We start from the raw sequence: 20,856 nt of genomic DNA, 5'->3' as shown, positions 1-20,856 counted from the left end.
ACTGGGAACCAGACCACCTCTTTCCTGCAACACCTGGAAGTCCAGGTGACAAAGTGTTTCCAGGAAAAGGCGACCTCGGAGTAAGACAGATGCCTGGGAAAAAATAGTCCTGAGGAAGCAGTTCTGCTTGGTGCTTCCAGCAGCCCCAGAGGTCTGGCTGAGCAGAGGAGCGCTGGGGGTGTGACTGGGATTCACTGCGTTAGCCCTGTTTGGTTTATTCTCATCCAGGGCTAAAAAAGGGGCTCCTGGGAACATAATTCAATCTGCCTGGTTACACACTGCAAGTGCAGTCAGACAGGCTGAATTAGGGGGTATTTTTAATTGAGTTTAACACAGGGGAACTAACGGGAATATTCAGATTAACATCCCTGCGTGCCCCTCTGTAGACAGGCTTTGCGAGCACAATGCTGCCTTCTTTCACAGACATACCTCCACAGGAGCACTCGGGAAACGCAGCATTTGCGACTGGAGCTAAAGCCGCAGATGTTAGTTAAAGGAGCTGGAACAAGGATACTGGCAAACCTCCGCACAGACACCCTGCATGGGATCACGTGAAAGGCATGTCACCGGCCGTGCTGCTCCCCCACAAACAGCTGGGGTGTTGCAGTAGAAAACATATATGTCATGCATAGGTCCAAAGAGGAGAGAAGTGCACCAATTTCTCACGGGGCTTTGGGGCTGTAACAGATTCCCCTTCCTATCTGTACCTGGGGGGACTCATCTGTTATTGTCACAAGCTGTGGTATTGCTTGGTCTACAATGTTGGCAAGACCAGTAGTGCACTAGGTGATGGACAGAAGAAAAAAGGAAGTTGTTTCCTGGCTTTAGAAAGCTTTTCTTCTAAAAACAGGCACTGGGAGATGGATAAACTAGTGTGATGAGCAGAAAGTGGGATGCTATAGATACAATCCCTCCTCTGTGACACTTGTGGTGGTGGGGAGTACTAGAAGAAATGGAGCTATTGTACATGCTCCAAAGAAAACCAGGGAGTAACCACCAAGACTGAGAACACATTAAAGTCCCAAAAAGCAAAGAAAATAAAACTTCAGGCCTTCCTCTTTATCTAATGCATCAGGGACTTTCATAAAGTAAGGTGAAGCCCATGGAGCCTACACCATGTCCTGCTCCTCCCACTGCCTTACACCACGCATCAGTGCACAACTGTCCTGCGATCAGGTAGGACGTGCTCTCAGGAACTCAGACAGCTTGGCACTCTGTAGATTAGGCACTGGGCATCCCACCCTGAAAACAGGAATTTCAGGCAAAGCAGCGGCACTGCAAGGCTCATGGGATGGCTGGAAAGCAAACGTCCTAAAGAGCCCAATTACCCTACAGAAAAATAGTGGTGCCTGGTGGGAAATGCCTTTTTCTATGATGTTTTGGGGGCTCCTCTGAGTTGTTCCAGACCAAAAAGAGGGAAAAAAACCAACACAACAACAAAAAAAAACCAAAAACACTGCCACAAGCTGACTATGACCCTGCAGATCTCTCCCTGTGGACTATGATTCTGTGTGATCGGTTCTGCCAGCCCATGGTCCACACAGCTCTATCAACCACCCCCCTGAAGGACCAACATACACCCTACACCCCAAACCATTCCTCTCTGAAAAGAGCTCATGAGCAGGGCGGTCCTCAGCATCTGCGAGCTATATCTTAGGATCCTGTAAGTTTTGAAACAGGGATAGATTGTTAGTCTACTTTAGCAGCATCGTCAAACACCGCTCCGTGCAGTTGCGAACCTTGGGGGGAGATTTCTGCTTGATCTCGGCTGGGGCATCAGATCCATCCCATAGCCAAGAGGATGTGATTTAACTTTGCTCCGCGAGCCGAGGCACTGTTCATCTTGTTCTCTATGCCTAACCTTGCTGCGCACGGGTCACCTTCCTAAACAGTGAGGTCTGCATTTCCTAAGTTAGATAGGTTAAAGGCTTTAATTACTGGAACAGATGATCTTTCCCAAGGGAAGGTAAGAGTGTCCTTGAATCAAAACCACAGACACCCTAGGCACTTTTTCTTCCAAGAGCGAAAAGCTTTTATGCAAATATTTTTTGAAGGTTTCAAAGGCCTCTTAAAATCAGTTATTATAATGTCTAGTTATTATTATGTTCCTCTTGGAGACAGAGAAGCAGAGTAGTTGGTGGCTGAAGCCAGGCAGATCCCCTACGAGCAAGCATTCCCTGGGGCATGAGAGTTCCCCTGGCAATGCAGACGCGCTGGATCCCACCCTCTGCATGTGCGAGGTTGGATTTCACACCTGCGGGATGCGATGTTCTCTCATGCACCATGAGATAAAATACAAGTCCCAGCTGGCTGGCTCGGTCCCTGCTGTCACCGAGGCAGGGCACGCTGAAGGGGAGAATGATCCTTCACCTGTGGCCGTGGGTCCATCAGTCAGTCAGCCTGATCTCATGTTGTGTCTCCAGACGCATGATGGGTTGCGACTCTTCCTTTTTTATCTCATGACACTCCCCGTCGTTCGACCTGATCTCATGCTCAACACCAAAACCCAGCTTTGGAGGCCCGAGTACACAGACTCATCCCGCCCCCAGGGCAGCGGGACTATTCTGTGACACTAACTAACCCCACGTCTTCCGCGGCAGCCATGAAGCAGTGCTGCCACCACCACTAAACTTTGGTGACTCTCTCCCCATTCCCCTTGCCTCATGGCATCCCTGTTGTGCACCGGAGCAAGGCAGGTGAGAAATACAAATCTGGTGATGGACAAGAACATGAAAGCATATAAGATGACCACATCTATCAACTCCCTCCATCCTGTCCCAGCAGGAGAAAGAGGGAGTAGGAGACCAGATCCTGCCTGGGTTGTAACTTCCGCAGGGTTAAGCAGCTAATAATTGCTCCAAAGGAACACCCTCGGAGGACAGCCGGAGAATCCCAAATCATTCTCAGATTTCAACTTTCAATTTACCCAGCCAGTGTTAAGCTCATTAATCCCACTTGCAGCACCCAACACAACAGAAATTAGTCCCTGATCTTCTCCCCTCTTATTTCTTGACATGAGGAGTTGGGGGCAAGAGGAAGAGACGAGAGATGGAGAGGTGCCACCCACAAATCTAACAGTCACTAAAAGGGGCTGGGATTAATAAATCAAAAATCCATTATTAATATTACAAGCTTAAATATCTATCTAAATGCAAATGAATGAACACTCAGGGGCTCTTCCTTTTTTTTTTTTTTTTTTTTTTTTTTTTAAGTGCTCTGTTCCACAGCTTTTTCTTGGAGGAAGCACATGGCCACATGATAATTGTCTGTTCTAATTGCAATTTTACAATTCAACCCTTCACGGCCCATGGATTTTAAGTGGCCTTTAAAGGGCTGTGGCATGTTTTGAATGGGATTGAAAGCTCAGGTGGCTGCAGTAAGAGGCAGGAGCTCTTGTGTGAGGATTGCTTGGAGTTTCCTGCCTCTGTACCTGTCCAGTCACATTGGCTGCAAGGGGTTAAATCCAGAGGCTGGTTCACTGGAATGGGGTGGAGTTTGGATCCCCAAGATCCGCAGCCTCAGATGGATGACTGTGAACATAGGGAAGGTCCCCCTGGCCAGCCAGCCTTGGAGCATGGAGAGCCTGCAAAAGAGCAAGCTTAAGAGACGGCAGAGTCTTCTGAGCAAGCAACACCACGGCAGGCTGGCTTGGGCTGTCCAGGGAACATGGCAAGGTGAAACACAGGCAGGGAAATGAAATTGTGAAGCCATTAAATTGGTCCGAGCTGGGAAATGGGCTTTCCTGAGATTCACCTGCTTGCACAACTGTCTTATGAGAGTGATCAGTAGGAAAACCTCCAACTTAAAAGAGGGGGGTTGTCAGGAAGGAGAAGATGGGAGCAGAAAGGGGAACCACATAAATGTGTCTGGACCTCAGGGTTTCCTGGCTCAGAGTCACCAGTCGTGATCTCTACCACACACACCAGGCAACAGGTCCAGGGTGTAACCAAAAACCCTTGCTCCAAACAGGAAACAATTATCCAAAACCGTGATGTGAAGCCCTTGACCACTCCAGAGTGCCATTCAAGTTTGAGGTGGGTATTCACACCTGGAGAATAGGGTTTGCATCGTTTATCTTTCATTAGACTTTCCCAGGAGGCAGTAGTGGTAGCAAATCAGCTTTCAAATATTGAACAAACAGCTTGGCAGAGCTCACCAGATCAGATCTAGCTTTAGAACATCCCCCAACAAAATCTGCTGACATTGACGTTTTGGACATTTTATCTGCTTGAGATTGCAAATGTTGGTTGAAAACACTTGCAAACGTGCGCGCACACACACACGCACCCCAACACACACAGAAAGTAGGGACTTAGCAGCAACATTTGTGCAACCAATCTGCTGGGGTTTTGGAAACCATCCCTGACAACGGAACTGCAGCATCGGTGCCAAAAATTTGCCTGTTCAGCTCTTAGCTATGAGCCCGCTGATGCTGTGAAGATGCAAGGATTCAAGACTGAAAGCATTCCTAACACCCCGCACTCCCAGAGAGATAACAGGCAGACGAACAAGATGGCAAGCCATGGCAGCAAGTCCAGCCAGACCTCCCCGGACAAGGCAGAGGTGACTATGCTGGACTGGGCACTGCTTGGTCTCCAGATCATCAACGGCGTTCAAGCCTCTCAAGCAACATCCAGCAGTGGCCAACCCTTCATCTTTCTCATAGCAGGCACTTTTCAGAGCCAGCTCTGTCAGATATGTTCCCAGCCCAAATGCCGTCGCTCTCTCTCAGGTCCAGCCATGTGCAAACTGGATTTTGTTCTTTTCTTGCTCAGGCTACAGCTAATTAAATCCAGATCTGAGCATGGCAGGGAAACACCTTCATCCTTCTGGACATAACTCTCTCTCTCGGACACAGAAAGCCAAGAACAATGAGAATGGTGTGCAGAGCAGAAGGGACATTGGTTCCAACTTCTGCCTTTACCTGCCAAGAAATGGATTTGTGTACAAGTGCTTTAATCCCATTCAGCATGGGCAGACAACAGGTTTAGCAGAGCAGGTCAGCTCCTACCCAAGCCTCCTCCTGAGTCTGCTCACCTATACACAACCCTCTGGGCTGACCTACACACCCAGTCTGCTTTCTGGCACATAGGGAATATAATAAAATCCCATTTTACTGATGTCACGAAGGTTCACCGGCTGTCATGTGAGGTCAGCAGAGCACACACGAGACTCCTGCATCCCAATCATCTTCTAACACTGGAATAATTTTCACTATGACCCAGAGGGACCAGTTCTGCTCTGGGCTACGACATGTGTGTGATTTCGCAAGCAGGGAGTCCCTCTGGGTTCTTCAGCTTTGCTTTGGATCCGCTCATACATGTGGAATTAATCACAGGCCAACAAGAACAGTAAGCTGACTGCAAATATGTTGCCCGCCTATGTGTGTATATGCTACTTAATGGAGCATAAAAGGAGAAGAATAGAATCATTTTTCAGATGCTGCAGATAATAATAATAAATAATAATAATAATCATAATAAATGCAGAGGTATGTGCCAAATACATGAGATCTCACGAAGAGAAACCGACTGTAAGCAGAAAAGAAGTCATGTTGGTCCTCAAAATGAGACACAAATGTCAACGAGGTAAAAACACCATTAAATCAGACGCTTTGTATCCTTGTCAGGCTCACTCAGGATTTAAGACCACACTTTCAGAGTGTACTTTTTTTTTTTTTTTCCTAAGATGCACACTCTCCAACAACTACTTCCCATATCGGATTTATGATCCTGACTCTTTGTGGTAACTTGGGATTTCTTTTTAACCTGCTGACCACCATCACACCTCTCAACACCTCCCGAACAACACCAGTCACCGCAGGAATCCTGACAGAGATCATTTTACTGCATGGCAGCCGCACAACACACCCTTCACCACTGCAGACCATATTTGCAACAGTGGGCTCTGGTTTTACATTACTCTCTTTATGATGCACAATTTGGGATGAGCACTGAGGAGAGCCAAGCACTGCCATGTCAAGCTCAATTTAGGGCAATCTGTGAATGACTCCACAGTCCTTGGTCTCAGTTCATGTATTCCTCATGCGGGAAAATCCAAAATAAGAGGCCACTTCTGCAAAATGTAGTCTGGGGTCCAAAACATCAAAGCAAAATGCAAACACTCCTCCCTGTGAGCAGAAGAACACGTGAACATCTCTGCTTGGACACTGAGAGAGGTTTCCCTGGTACAGGCACACGATGTTCCCAGCATACAGAGCCCTTCATGAACTGCACTGACAACACCTGATTGCAGATCTTTAAATATAAGATCTGGTTCAACCAACTGACACCAAAAGACGACGCAGTGAGGAGGGATGCATCTGTGTGAAGAAAGAAGCACTCCCTACCAGGGCAAAGGACTCCTCCAGCCATGAAGGTGCACGCAAGAAAAAAACTGAATAGAGAGAGCGAGGGCTGACACAGACTGACACGTCACCGCTGAAACTGTGATGATTTCAACCAAAAAGCATATGGGCCCATGAGAGTAAAGAGAAACCCACGGAACTCACCCATCGTTTTCGTCCCACAGGATGCAGGTCTGGTTGGTGGTTCCCTGCCGGGAGAGAAGAAAGGGAAAAATGAAGCAAATCAGTGCCATGCTGTTTGTTGGGTATTTGGAGCAACTAGAATGAAATAGGTAGGTCCTGTAGAACAGCTTCTGCTACTCTAGGCATGGTGTGTCTTTGATATATCAGATGGGCAGCCGCAGAGCTCAGTCCTTGGAACAGCTTCTTTCATCCTTGGCTTAAAAAGCAAGAATAAAATGGGCCTCAGCTTGCTCTGCATCAACACCACTGTAGAAGGATTTGTCTCGGCATCTTTCCTGACTCAACCTACTGACGTTCTTCCTTTTTCCTCTTCTCACACAGAATCCTTTTGCTGCTCTCTTCTGGAAAGTGGATCAAATACAGCATGTGCTTCTGTGGGACACGGTGCTCAGAAGAGCCACAGCCTGAGACGGTCAGGTGTGTTTAAAGCCCCCTGGAAGAGGTTTACCACTGCCTCCACAGACCACTTTGGAAAATCCTTCCAGGAAAGTCAAAGCAAAACCAGAACAGATCTCATATTCATGTTGCAGAGCCTCAGGAGGACATCTGAAACCCACAACAAGAACAGGCGTTGGGGTATGTAAATGTCCATCACATCTATCAGTTTAGGGGAACCTGGAGGGAATCTTTGATCGCCTTTTAAAGCACTGATCACAACAGCAATAATCACGTCTCCAGTTGTATCTGAGGACTGCAAAGAACATTACAAATAGTAATGGAAACGACCTTTCCCCTCCCTCTTTCCCTCCTCAGGGAAGATCGTTATTACGGCCCATTTTTTAATGAGTGCACAGTTCTTCTCCCATTCCCATGCTCACAGTGAAATGGTGCGAATTTGGGATAAGTATGCCCACGTTCCCGGCAAAAAGCAGTGCTGGCACGCTCCTCCTGCACTGGCAATGCCTGAGCAAGGAGCACAGAGCGGCAAGATTTGCAAGGCTGACCCATAGAATGCAGCCTTGGCCGTGAGGACATCAATACCAACCTCAGGGTGGTAGTCAAGTGCCTCAGCAGCCTGTGTTAAAGGAGATTGAAGGGGTTTGCATTGGCAAAAAAAGTCTCAGGAGCCCAGCAAAGCCACCTCCTTCCTTGCGCCAACACGTTCTTGCTATGCGGAAGCAAACGCAGCTGCGGAATGGTGCGGGTTCCCGGGAAAGACTTACGTTGTACAGGTGGGAGAATTCAATTTCCAAAGGGGTGAGGAGAGACCGAGGAAATGGCTTCACAGTCACGGAGATGATTTTGGAGTTCAAAACAGTGCTGTTCCTGGGAAGAAGAGGGGAAAGAGACATTTTAAAGAGGGCTGAGGCACTTCTGCAGAGCAGGGAATCCCAATGCATTTGTCATCGGTGGTACAAGGTTCCGTGTGCGCAGTGCAGGAATCGGCCCTATTAATTTAAAATACCCTCAAAGACACTTGCTGGTGATGGAGCCCATCCACAGCCCTTTGAGCTGCCGTCACAGCCACTCTATTCCTCCAAGAATCACACCATTTTTTTGAACCATACAGACACCTAAGGCCATCAGACTTAAAGTCTGTATTTTTCCCAGTAATAAAATGGTCCCGGACACATTTTCTCTCCCCGACATGAGGAAACAGAGCTCATTTCGTGTGCGTTTAAAAAAGGCTGGCTTAATCTGCACCGCAGTGTTGGACGGGGGTATGGTTGCCTTTAACATCATATCCATGGGGCAGCACACGATCCTCTCTGGTTCACTGCTAGAGGCGCTGGCATGTATCTCCATTCTCTGAGGATCAAAAGCAAATGGAAAGAGGCCAGAGCTTTCATGTGAGTGTCTCAATATCTGTGCCCAGACAAATACTCTAATAAATCTGGCAGCCCTAGGAGATTCGGCTGTTGGGAGAGGCAATAAGGGAGGAGATATCTCCCATACCTGTGCTCCTGCTCCCTGGGAAGCCAAACCCTTTGCAGACACTTCCTTGAACACTGAACATCTAAATACGCAGGGGTTCCTGGTGTTTCTGCGGCAGGGAAAGACTTGGTTGTTTAAATAAGCAAAAGGTGTCCAAAACCAGCAGTTGAAATGGCTGCCTCTCAAGTTTACCATGAAGGAATCAGTACTACACTGGTAGCCCAGCATCAGGCTGCTCCCAACCCTCCTGGCACCCACGGGCAAGGGAAATCTTTCCCTGTCCAAATCTCCTCTAGGCACTGGCAAAATCTTTCACCTTTCTTTCTGGATCTTATTTTCCTTTTACAGAAGGATTACATGGAAAAGATTCTCACTTGCTTAACAACAACTGGATTATAAATAAAAGAAACAACAAAAACCAAACTTGGAATCATCCACAGATGTGTAAGCAGATGCTTAGAAATCCACTATTCCACCAATGACAAAGGGAAAAAAACAACATTGTTTTAGCAGGGTAAATGAAAAATAAAACACATTTTCCTTAAGAAAAAAAAATAATAAAGCACAAATATCTGTCTAGAAAGTTGAGTAAAGAATGAAGTCAATAGGAGTAAATACCAGGTCTAAGCTTTGAAATGTAGGCAGCTGTAGATAAACTAAAACCAGGAGCTGCCGAAAGGTAAACACCAGCTCATGTCTTCATTAGTAGCTGTGACTGCAAGGGTCAGTTCTTGGTTCAGTGCTGTTGAATATTTGCATGAACAACCTCGAGGACACACAAACATCCTTTTGAAGGCTGAGGACCAGGTGAGAATTGATGCGATAAACAAAAGCAGCAGCAGCAGCAGCAGCATTTGATTTTTTTCAGCGTGGCAAGTCGTTAGCACACCGAAGTTACTCATGTGCAGCCTATGAAGGTTGCTTAATGGCCAAATAGTCCCACCTGACCAGAAGTTATCCCAGTGCATCTAAGAGTTGGGAAGCACATCTGAGCTTGGAGAGTGCAAGGTCTGCATGCACAGCTACAGGTTCTGCGACCCAAAATGTACCTGGGGATATTGACTTCAGGGCAAAGAGCTGTGACAGAAAGAACAGAAGTGATCCTGTGCAGGAGCAAGGAGTAAACATCTTTTCTACGCACCCCTCCTTGTCAGGGTCAGGATGCCACCGTGCTGTTGCATTCAGTTCCACTTTGAGATGGGGAAATGGCGGTAAGATTTTTTTTTTTTTCAAAAATTGATCTAGGTGCTAGAAAACCAGACAAAAGCTTTCTGTTGAAAGTCATGTCTGACAGTTTGTTGCATGTGGGAGATTTTTTCAGTCGCCCACCAGAAGGCCCAGTGCCTGGAAGTGAAAGTCAGATAAATTCAGCCTTAAAATAAGAGACAGGCTCCTAGCAGAGAAGGTAATTAAGCATCTGAGCAGCTTGTCGGGGGAGGCGAGGGACTCGGCATCATGGGGAATCTTTCAGGGAGAAGATGAGTAGTCTTTCCTTAAAAACATGTTGCAACCCAGCTTCTGGGAAGCAAACAAAGCACGTGAAGATCTGGCTTGGGCAGGAGGTCAGAAGAGCTCAGAGGGCTCCTTCATGGCCATAAAGAGTGTGCAAAGAGCTGTAAACATGCTGTTTGGTACATGGGGCTGTCAGGTGCCAGGCTGTTGGTTCTCCAACTGCTGCCCGTGTTCTCGGCAGCAGTCCCCAGCTGGGACCAAGCGCTGCTCACCTCCCTGGCTTGAAAAACCAAGTAACACGTGTATCCCATCTCAATTGTCACAGCTGCCCAGAACGACAGGGCGCTCTGGATCTGAGGGGACAGGGCAACGTGTGGCTCAGATAAGGAATTGCTGCTTGGGGGAGGTAAATTGGGACAATTAGGAGCAGCTCAGCTGGTGCTGTTTGCTGGGTTAAATCTACTTTTTTTTTTTTTTTTTTTTTTCTTTCAGGAAAAATCGCTCTGTGTTGAAGCAATGTGGTCAAACCCAGGATCTGGGTTCTTATTGTTCGTGTGTAGCCAGGAATAACTGCTCTCTTTTGTGATCAGAAATATTTTTACCCCGCAGGCTGGTGATACACAGCTACGTGGTTATTTAAAGACATTCTCCTTTTTAAGACTGTGTCCATCTGCACAGTGGTGAAGTAAGAGGTATTTCTCTGCTGCTGCTTCTTTTATTTTTATTTTATTTCCTTTGCCTCTCCACAGGTGATTCAGGACACTGATTTTTTTTTTTTTTTTTTTAAAAAAAAAAAAGAAGGACTGTCCTTTAATTAAAGAATGTCTTAAATCAGGTCTCCTGTGGGAACGCTGTTCACAGGCTGTGGCTGCTGCAGCTGCTGGTTATCAGAGCTCATTCATTGCTTGGCCAGAGAAAGCTGAAATACCTCTGGATCATTTGAGCCAATGATGTTTATTGCCCTTCTGATCTAATTCCCAGTGCTGTAATGGAAGATATTACAGAATACAGTTGGCTGGCTTGCTAATTCCTCTCTGCACTCACTTGGAGCTCTTTTGCCATTGCCAGTGCTAAATCTGTAGGTATTTAAATGATTATCGGTGAGGAGAGGTGCCCTGGTGTTTATGGTAAATGTGCTCACGCTAATCAGTGCAGAACAGATTTAGAAGGTGCCTTAGGATGCTTAATTTACTGCCTCAGTACCAGCCTTGGAAAAAAGAAAAAAAAAAAAAAAAGAGCAAAAAAAGAGCAAGATAGTGAGAGAGAAGGCAGAGGAGAGAAGAAAAGGAAAGGAAGTGCAGAACACAAAAGCCTGGGTGCCTGAGGCAGTTTGCAGTGGCCAGGAACATGGTAGACATGTGCAGCCAGGCGTGCTGCTCCTCTCCTCTCCTCTGCTGGAGCCTGTCTTCTGCCGTGATGCTCTCAGAGGGCTCAGCGTGGTTGGCAGCTCCCCGGTAGCTCGGGAGGATCTGGGCAGCTGAGCATCCCCCATCTGTCAAGCCCCCCAGTATCCCTCGTGAGGAGGAGGAGGAGGAGGGCAGGGTGAGAATCCATTCCTGGAGGGCAAAGCAGGGGATGTGGCAGTGTCAACAGCACTGTGCCTCCCCTCATATCTGGGGTACGTGGTGCTGCACACGGATGGAGAAAACCTTCCTGCCCCTCCAGCAAGCGATGTCTGCGACACATCAGCCTGTCCCCGCCTGAACATGCGGCACCAGTTGGTGGGGGTCAAAGCATTTGCACTGCTGAGTCAAAGTCTGTCTCATCGCACCCAATGGCCTTTGTTATTGCCCTGGAGGACCAGGGCTCTGCAGGCAGAAGGATCAGCAGGAAAGCTTGATGATTTCCCAGGGGCTCACCCTCCCCAGGCAGCCCCTCTTACCTCTGGAGGGAGAGGATGTTGCCCACGTTCCGGTACAGCACGGTCCCCACCACGAAGACGGAGGAGTCGTCCGTCTCTGCAGGACACCAAAGGAAAGGGAAGAAGACAACAGCACTGAGAAAATCAGGATGTCAGCTGTCCCCATGGGACCCAGGAGCAGGATTCGGCCTCGCATGGAGGGGTTTCAATGTGGGCATCACTCTGGTAGGATGGAGTCCTTGCTGTCACCTCACCAGGTCTCCCTTGGTCCCAAGGAAGGGCTCAGTGCCTTTGGGGTGACCCAACACCCCAGGCGTCTGCCCTTACGCAAGGCTCACTCATTCCAAATGACCAGCCCGGTGCTCCCCACTTCCCCGGAATCCCACTAATCTCTCTGACAGCACCACAGTGGACAAATCTGCAGGGCAGAAAGGTCTCTTGCAGCCACCCAGAGGCATTCGGACCTGTCTGTAGCTATCAAGCCATCAGAGACAAGAGCTGCAGTTGGACCCACGAGGGCAGAAGAGGAGGGGAGATATCCCACTGTGCCTGGACTGATCCCAAAACTCATACACTGCCCTGGGGTCTGTGGGGGTCGTGGTCCCAGATGAGCCTTTGAATCATTTGTGTGACGTCTGTGCACGTCACTTGACCTCCTCCTCCTCCACCTCATGATGCCCGGCTGCAAAAAATGCAAGAAGTTCCCTGGAAAAAGCACAAGAGGCAGAGGCATCCCAGTGGGTTAATTTTCAGAGGGGAAAAAAAGCAAGTGGTTGGGTGAAAACCAATGTTGAGGAAGCCTGGGGAAACACCCTGAGGTGGGGCTTCTCTGATGTCTTGTACTAAGGTTGACTTCAGGGCACATCTGCTCCATCAGTGCAGGGCAGACACTACTCTGCATGTCTCTTTTCCTCTTTGTCAAATTAGGCTCAAGTGGGATAGCTGGTGAAAACATAACTAGGAGAGACTGACAGACAGGCTTGCGGAGCAATTGCATAAGCCTTGCTTCTCTAGGAAATCCGGCACAGCCTTTTGGCCTTTCCCATGAATCCCTATGCAAACAAGGATCCTGCTGCCTTCAAAGAGAGTTTTCCCTCTTTGTGCTCAGAGAAGGCAGTGCGGCATTTACAGAAGCAATTTGTGCTCTTCTGAGACTGTGAGCAAGCAAAACCCTAAGCCCCACAGGCTGGGTTATCACAGCACCCTGCCAAGAAGGCAAAGGATCCTGGTTGTAATAGAGGTGGAACTTGTCTCTTTTGGTCTGGGACAGATCTTTAATAATGCAGCTGCCCATCAATCTTGGTATACAAAAATTAAATCCTCTGGTGTGCTACCCATCTGGAACAGCACTGTGTTTTGGTCGTGTAACATCTCACCAGCAGCATTGACACAGCCTGCAGCCCAACAGGCACGGCACCCAACTAAATAAATTAGTGTTGACCCACTGAAATCAACTGTGTAAAGTCCGCTCCCAGCAGTGAGGGAGTCTGGGTTTGGTCTCACCAAGCTGCCTGTCTCCATCACTTTGCTCAGGATAGTTGCCCCTATTCCCTGCAGCCAAAGAAAGGGGAGGATCAAAACTAACAGAGGTGCATCTCCACCCTTAATCACTGAGTAAACCCTCAAAAAGACACCACCAGCACAGGATGCTAAAAAAAAGCAGAGGCAGAAAAGCTGTGCGTTATACTCGGGAAACCACGGAGAAGTGAAGACTGATGGGCAGTTGGTTCTTCAAGGTAGATGTCACCACAGTGACTACTGCTCGAGAGCCCTACAGCGGCTTTGCGTGAGGATGCTTCTAATAGAAATCTGGAAAACCGCACCATGGGGAAGTGGATGAGGGCTCTAGGACAGCCCTCAGCCCCAGAGCAAGATCAGCTCAGCCTATAACTGGTGCCAGCAGTCTGTCCAACAACTGATCAATGGTTTCCAAAACTGAAGGCTCCACAACCTCCTCAAACAAGCTGTAAGAACCCTCCCAACGTACTCCACCTTCTCCCAGGAAGGTAATGCTGTCTTCAAAGTACAACAAAACACACGGAGTGCTAGACATGATCTTTGCTCTGCCAGTGACTCACTGTTTACCCTTGCAGGTGTCACTCGACGTTTCTTGGCCTCAGATTCCCCAAGTAGAAAGAAATGATGGCTGCATTCTTTCCATCCCCCGTAGGGAAGTCCATGACAAGAGGTCCTCGTATGACAAGAAGAGGCCAGAGGTCTTCTGGCAACAACTGGCAGTCTCCAGGCTCTGTCCCAAGGAAGGACAGCACAGCCTGATGCAGCAGCCAACAGCTTTCTCCCTCCAGGCCATCAGTGCTACACACAGCACCAAGGTATCTAGAAGGAAAACCCATCCTTTCCTAGAAATAGGCCTAACTTAGGCTACAGCTTTTGAAAACTCAGGGATCAAATCCTGCCAAACGCTAAGGCTCTCTGCCAGAAGGTGAGGACCTTGAGCGTGTTGGTTTCTGGGACTCGCATCCCGGTGAGGGCTGGATGCTCCAGCAGAGCATTCCAGAACCCTTCAGGTTTCCTTTCAGATCTGTTAGTGAGGCCAGCTTGGCTGATGCACCCAGCGCTGCCTCCTCCCCGCTGTGGCTCATATCCATGCCCTGCTGTGGATCCAGTGACCTCAGTGATAAATGCCTGTGGATCTCATTTCTGAGGCCAGGAAATTTCACTCAACTGCCATAAACCCACAATCTAGCAAAACTTCTCCATGCAACAGACCCACAGCCATCAGCTGGTCAGCCTGACGTGCTGAGCTCCAGCTGCTTACCCTTAGATGGTTTTATCAGGGCTGGATTCAGCCCTGGAGGACACCTACAACGTTATTTGCCTACATGGCCATGGTGATAGGTGGCAGAACCATGGCCTTCTTTGACCTGCCTTTCTTGCGCTGATTAACCACTCTTATATGGTACCGACAGAGGCAACTACCATTCACTAGCCGTAATGGCAACCCAGCTTGTTCAGGGAGGCATGAGAGACTCATTTCAGCACCCAACATGGCCCGCAGAGGATTGCAGACTCAGCTCAGCACCCACATGCATCAGTGACGGAGTGACCCAGAAAACACAGGGATTTTTCCATTCCTTCCCAGCAGAAGCCTTGGAGGAAACAATCATCAGTGCAGTGGTGCCCGGAGTTTTTGTGTCAACTCCTGCTCTTCTCTAAATGTGCTGCTTATTTAGAAGATATACATCCAAATCCAGGCACTAAGCCTGCCCCTGGACTTCGCAAAGAGTGTAGGTTTGACGCTTAGTCAAGCCATATCTGAACGCCTTATTTGCACTCAGCAATGCTTTTGGTGATCAAGATTTTGTGAGCAACTCCACACGAGCTGGAAGAAGAATTTGAAGACCAGCCAAATGGAATAAACCTCTTTTAGAAAATGAAAAATAATTTTTTCTTTTGGAGTGCCCTGGCTGTGCTGCCTACCTGTCAGCCCTGAAGACAGGATGCTCTTGGAGACAGTGACCTTGTCCTCCGAGTTCTTGGCCCAGTCCACCATGCCCCTCCAGCCTTTCATGGGGAAGGTGATGTCAGTGGCTGCATTAGCAGGCAGTTTGTGAATGCCGAGGACTAGAGGGAAGCAAGAAATAAAACCAGTAAGCAAAACCAGGCTCAATAAATTCAGATATGCTGAAAAACGCGTTGGAGGCAATAGTGGGAAATCAGATAGCTGAAGAATTGAGGTCGGTTCTTGAAAGTTATAGGAGGGATGCTAGCTTCAGGTAATGTCTATGCATGAAAGATGACACTAAGTGTTGGGGATCATGCTTCTGTTCACTGAAAAAGACCTGCCCACGCTAAACCTGGCAAAAGAGAGGTCTGTCTACTTCAGCGTCCTGTCTCCAGGAGTGGCCAGTAGCAGCTGCTAAGAAGTGTGAGAAAGAACAGAGCAAGATATGTCTTGGTCTGTCCTCCCAGCTTCCAGCAATCAGCAGGACTTCCTCAGCTAGTGGCTGTATCCAGATCATCAACTTTAACAGCCACCAATGGACCTCTCCTTTGTGCATTTTCCTAATCCCATCATGAACCCATCTGTACTTTTTGGCTTCTGCAACATCCTCTGGCAACAAATCCATGCCTTGACTGTGCATACAGCATAAATCAAATACTGCCTGCTGTTTGCTTGCTGCCTGATCACTTCATTGGCTGCTGTGCAGCTCTTGTGTTAAAAAAAAATTAAAAAAAATAAAAGGAAGCAACTAATTCTGCCCAGTTCATCATCTGTTCTCCATTCATGGTTCTATCAATATCTCTCAGATCTCTCCATGGACATCTCTTTCTTCACACTGAAGTCCTAACTTATTTGGAGAAAAGCCACCCCATATTTATGGTTATCCATGTCTTTCCCCAGACCTTTTAATGTTCCACCACCTGATACCTTCCCTCCTTCTCTCCCCGCAGCCCAGGTTATACATATTGCACGATAATTACAGACTTCCTGGGGTTTCTACCCAACACGGGGACTGCAATTCAACTCACCCAGATTGTCCGTCACTTGGTAGGAATCCCGGAAATCTTTCATGCGAAAGCCAATGACATCAATGAAATCCTCCACAAGCCTGAACAACTCCTTGGCGTTTGGCCCTATCTGCAGAGAGAGGGAGAATGTTTAGTAGCACAGATACTAACGAGCACTGCATGAGTTTCTCTGAGGTGAAAGGTTTCTGTCCTCACAGGTCTACTGGAAGCATACGCTGGGTATAATGGAGTATTATGGAGCTGTGAAGAATGAGGACTGAGAAATCCTAAAAGGAAGACTAGAAAAAATAAAGGGGAGGGGAAAGAAATAATAACAGTACATACAGATTGATAAAACTTAGGGTGGAGGGTAATATCTCAAAGGAAATCAAACGGAAATATCTGCGACTCTCTGGAGCAGAAGATAACGTACCCATTTCCTTCCCTAGGATTACCTCTACTACCAACAGCCCCATCTGTGAGAGATAAATTAGTTCTGATGTTCATTATGGTCCTGTTCCTGCAGTTAATGGAAGAAGAGAAACACTCTAGGACAGACTCCTAGTGCCCAATATTTAATGTAGCTCCACTTGCTTTCCAAGCCTGTTGACTGGAGTGTTTGGCCCAGCCTGGCTGTCAACAAGCCAGAGGCATTTGCAACTGCAGATCCAGAGACATCATGCCAGAGAGTGAAGATGTGTTCGTGTTGATGTACTGAAGCTTTGTCAACTTCTGAAAGCCTTTCCCAAGCTTTAGACTTCCCTGACACTCATCTATTTGGTCTGAGAAACATATCTGGGCTACTTCTGATAGTATATATATGTTACCTACTGAGAGGGAGCCCACCAAACATTACCTCCCCCAGAACAGTTAATTTTGTTATCACTCCGCCAAAAGCAGCTGCACCAAACGACCTCCGTGGTCTCCTGTTGGATCCCAGGAACCAGATCACATAATTGTATCCAGAAAAGCATCACGGTCTGGTTTTGTGCTTTCCTGTTTTGCCAACAGGATCTCACTCTCCAAATAACCAAGTTGATTATTCCTGGGCCAGGGCTGTCTTGGAGCTGTCTCTCTTTTTTTTTTTTTCTTTTTTTTTTTTTTTTTTTTCCCTCCCAGCCTCTCGTGGTATTTGCAAAGCCCCTGTAGGCAAATGTGCTTTGAGGAAAAGACAGGTAGACAGCGCAGCTCAAGTGGATTATCTTTTATGAAATCTGTCACTCGAAAACTAGCTGTTGTTGAACAGCCTTGTGTTAGCCTAGCAAAAAAAAAAGAAAAAAACAGGCGAAGATGAGTTATTGACAATATCTTTCTCATCAGGGAAACAACAGGAAAGAAAAAAAAAAAAAAAAAAAAAAAAAAAAAAGCAATTCAGCTTTTTACATCTCTTCTGCTTTTCTACTACGTTCATAGCATTTTCATTTCTCGCCATAGTCCAGACATCCTGAGGTGGCTGAGCAGAGCCGAAGGGACAGCTGGGGACAGGCAGGACAGCAGGATGGGATGGAGGCAGGAGTAAGGCTGAACTGTCACGTGTACGGGCAAGGAGCACAGGGGTGGCCATGCGTGTCTCTCTCTCTCTCTCTCTCTCTCTCTCTCCAAAGGAAGCTTGGTAAGACTAAAACTGTACCAGGATCAGATCAAAAAGTCCTGCCAGTACAGCAGGTGTACACATAAGAAGTGAGTGAGGAGGCTATTTTTAGCAGTATACTTTTATATTCTATTACAGATATAAATCACAAGGTCAGACTAACTCCTGATTACACTGGCCATTGTCTCTCAAGCTTTTGTCTTATAACGGTCAATATTATCGCCTCAAAAAACATTTCTAAATACTTTTCTGGGTTTTACTTTATATTTTTCCTTGAACAGCATCTCTGCCTGTGGGGAGCACAGGGCACTGGGATGTGAGCCTACGATGCAGTTGAGTTTACTTTTAATGAACAAATTGTGAGTCAGAGGACTAGTTTTAAAAGAACTGGTTAATCTTGTGAAACACAGGGTGTGTTTGGTCCAGCAGCTTTGAGGGAGAAGGACAGAGACTGCTGAAAGCTTTGTTGTCATCCAGTTCATAAAGATTTCTGTGTCCTAAAGTCATGGTGTTGGGCGGTCATCTCGATTCCCTCTAAAATATACACCAGACTATCATTGTCCCCATGATGGTCCCACTCCTCATGTAGGTTACGGAGGTGCTGGCAGCAGGCTGGGCTTTATCTATCTATAGGTGCAAAGAGCAGAATGTAGAGGGAAAGCCACTGGGAACGAATTGCCACAGAGAGTAAGCTGCAGCTGTTTTTAAGGGGATCAACAGGGTTTCCCTGTTGTCATGACAACTTGACAATCTCCTCTGCTCTGCGCTGAAAAATGTGCATACACCTGTAGGCTTGAAACTGGTCACAGAATGGTTGAGTTTGGAAGGGACCTCAGAGGTCATCTGGTCCAACCTGCCTGCTCAAACAGGGCCACTTAGAGCCAATGGCACAGGACTGTGTCCAGATGGTCCTTTGTCCTGCCTGCAGCCAGACCATGTCATCCTCTTCCAAATCCAACGGGAAAACACAAGATCTCAGGGAGAAAAGAGAAGGACGGGTTCACAAAGCTGCCTATCTCCTGGTGGAGTTCCTGTTGCATGAAGGAAGTGAATTCAGGTCCCTGTCTCACCTTCTGGATGGCCAACAGTTGTGCCAGCACATGTTGTTAAGAGTTTTACCCAGAGGACTTTGCTGGTTGGTGAATATAACTGGACTCCAGGGTTTTTTGGTTTTTTTTTTTGGTGCTGGGTGAGTTTTTCTTGATTGTTGGGCATTTCCAGACCATTATGAAGAATTATGCAGCAGCGTCAAGTGGCTAAAAAAAGGATCTGCCATGTTCTGAGCCATACCTGTGGGTAACCTCCCACAGGACTGATCTCTCACAAAGGCTGAGTTACATTCCTTGTAGAGGTTATTTTGCAAGCTGAGCTAGCACTTGTGTTCCAACATGCAATACTAAGGAATGGAAGTGGAAGGAACGAGCTTTATCATGGGCCCATCTACCAGGGCAGCTGGTCTGAGGCAGAGCTACTTCACAGCTGTAGGGAGATGACAGCATCGAGCAGCCCAAGGGCTCACCAAGGGAATGGCAAAGGGACAAGGAATAGATCTGACACAAGTCCAAGCAGAAAGTTCAACTGAGGCAGAAAAGACAAGAGCCAAATAAGGCACAGATAGAAAAGTAAACCTCTTCCCCCAGTACATGAGAGTTTAGCTACAGAATTATTCAGCAGGATCCCCAACCTTGAGGAGAGAAATAAAGCAAAATATAACTCCACCCTTGCCCAGCTCATGCTGAGCAGAACCAGAAGCTCAGCTGGGCAAAGCCCAGCTCTGAACTATGAAAATCCTGCTTGTCCTTCATCTTTTCAGCCAGGAACTCAAACCCATGTAATCCTGCTTCTTTATCTTGACATGAGGAAGGAGTGGAGTTATAGCGAGCCGGTGAGCTTATCAACTCAAAAGCAAGCCTGACCTCTGAGAGCTAGCCAAAATTTGGTATTCTCCACCAGTCTTTCACTGTTTTTCATGCAGAGACTCTGGCTTAGAGCTGAGATCCTGTGGCTTACTGAGTTACTCCATAAATATGACTCAGGCTGGCACTAAGCTCACCAGCACGACCAGTTGCATGAATCAGCTGATTAGCAGTCCACTCTGAAGCTGACCAAAACTGACTGTCGCTGAGTTGTCTATCTCTTTGATCATAAGGATTTCTCTAAGGAGGTCAAGCACTGGTGGATGGAGATAATTTGTGGTCTGTGGCTAAAGCAATTATATGTAGCACACAACACATGGTAAGCAAGAAGAGCTAGGAGGTCCTGTAGACACTTGGAAATTCCCTTGGGCATGGTTTAAGCCTATGCTGAAAGCCTGTTTTGTTTCAGGGAAGATGCTGAAGGTTCATACCAGCTGAGCTTCCTCCCATTTATCCCGGTTTTCCTCTGATAAAAGGTTGCTGATGATCTGGACAAAGTTCTGGACAAGGGAGACAAAAGAGGGAAAAAAAAAAAAAAAAAAAAGGTGGTTAGCTACACATATCCCAGGCTAGGAAGGACACAGTGAAGTGAGAGAAACATGTGAGAAGAACCCACGTTCTAAGAGGGTTCTCACAGTCCCATCCCTAAAGGGTCCCACAGCATTTCATGGGCTTTGGCCCCCAAGGTTGTTAATGGCAAAACAGGTTGTAGTAAGGTTCCCAAGGCCTTCACTTTCATGGCTGTTGTCTGCCAAGGCATTGTACTGGGAATTTGTCTTGTGTCCATTACTGAAGGTTTTTAAGAACAGAATAGGTAGATGTTTGACAGAAACTGTTTAAAACCAGGCGATTTTGCCTTAAATAAAAACCTTCCTATCCTATTATCTATTTCCGTTATTTCCAGCATAGGGAAACCTTATGAACCTCTTTAACTTGCAACTGGGCAAGAGAAGCAGTGATTGATCAAGAGGGTGCTATGCACGGTAGTATCTTTGCAGCACACTCTGAGAAGGAAGGAGATAAGATATTTCAAGACCATTGATTTTTTTTTTTTTTTTCTCTTGTTTTACCACCCGTTGCAGATCCTGGAGGATCAGTTTGATGTTTCAAGTCATGGGGTAATGACCTGTCCCAAGGG

General features: G+C 47.2%; 1 protein-coding gene across 1 annotated transcript in view; it reads right to left on the bottom strand.

Annotated features, from left to right (window-relative positions):
* Positions 1-3,438: 3,438 nt before the first annotated feature.
* ADGRB1 (adhesion G protein-coupled receptor B1) overlaps positions 3,439-20,856 on the bottom strand; it is a 91,859-nt gene continuing 74,441 nt past the window's right edge. The window contains exons 11-17 of the mRNA XM_026841531.1: positions 20,150-20,218; positions 16,233-16,341; positions 15,180-15,323; positions 11,760-11,835; positions 7,714-7,816; positions 6,512-6,555; positions 3,439-3,583 (exon numbers count right to left, since the gene is read on the bottom strand). Of these exons, the coding sequence (XP_026697332.1) occupies positions 3,439-3,583; positions 6,512-6,555; positions 7,714-7,816; positions 11,760-11,835; positions 15,180-15,323; positions 16,233-16,341; positions 20,150-20,218 (690 nt within the window). The remainder of the gene's footprint in view (positions 3,584-6,511; positions 6,556-7,713; positions 7,817-11,759; positions 11,836-15,179; positions 15,324-16,232; positions 16,342-20,149; positions 20,219-20,856) is intronic.

The sequence above is a fragment of the Athene cunicularia genome, assembly GCF_003259725.1.
Source record: "Athene cunicularia isolate RWA chromosome 2 unlocalized genomic scaffold, athCun1 chr2_part1, whole genome shotgun sequence".
NCBI classification, from domain to species: Eukaryota; Metazoa; Chordata; class Aves; order Strigiformes; family Strigidae; genus Athene; species Athene cunicularia.
The sequence above is the reverse complement of the archived record's forward strand: the minus strand, read 5'-3'. Positions and strand labels throughout refer to the sequence as shown.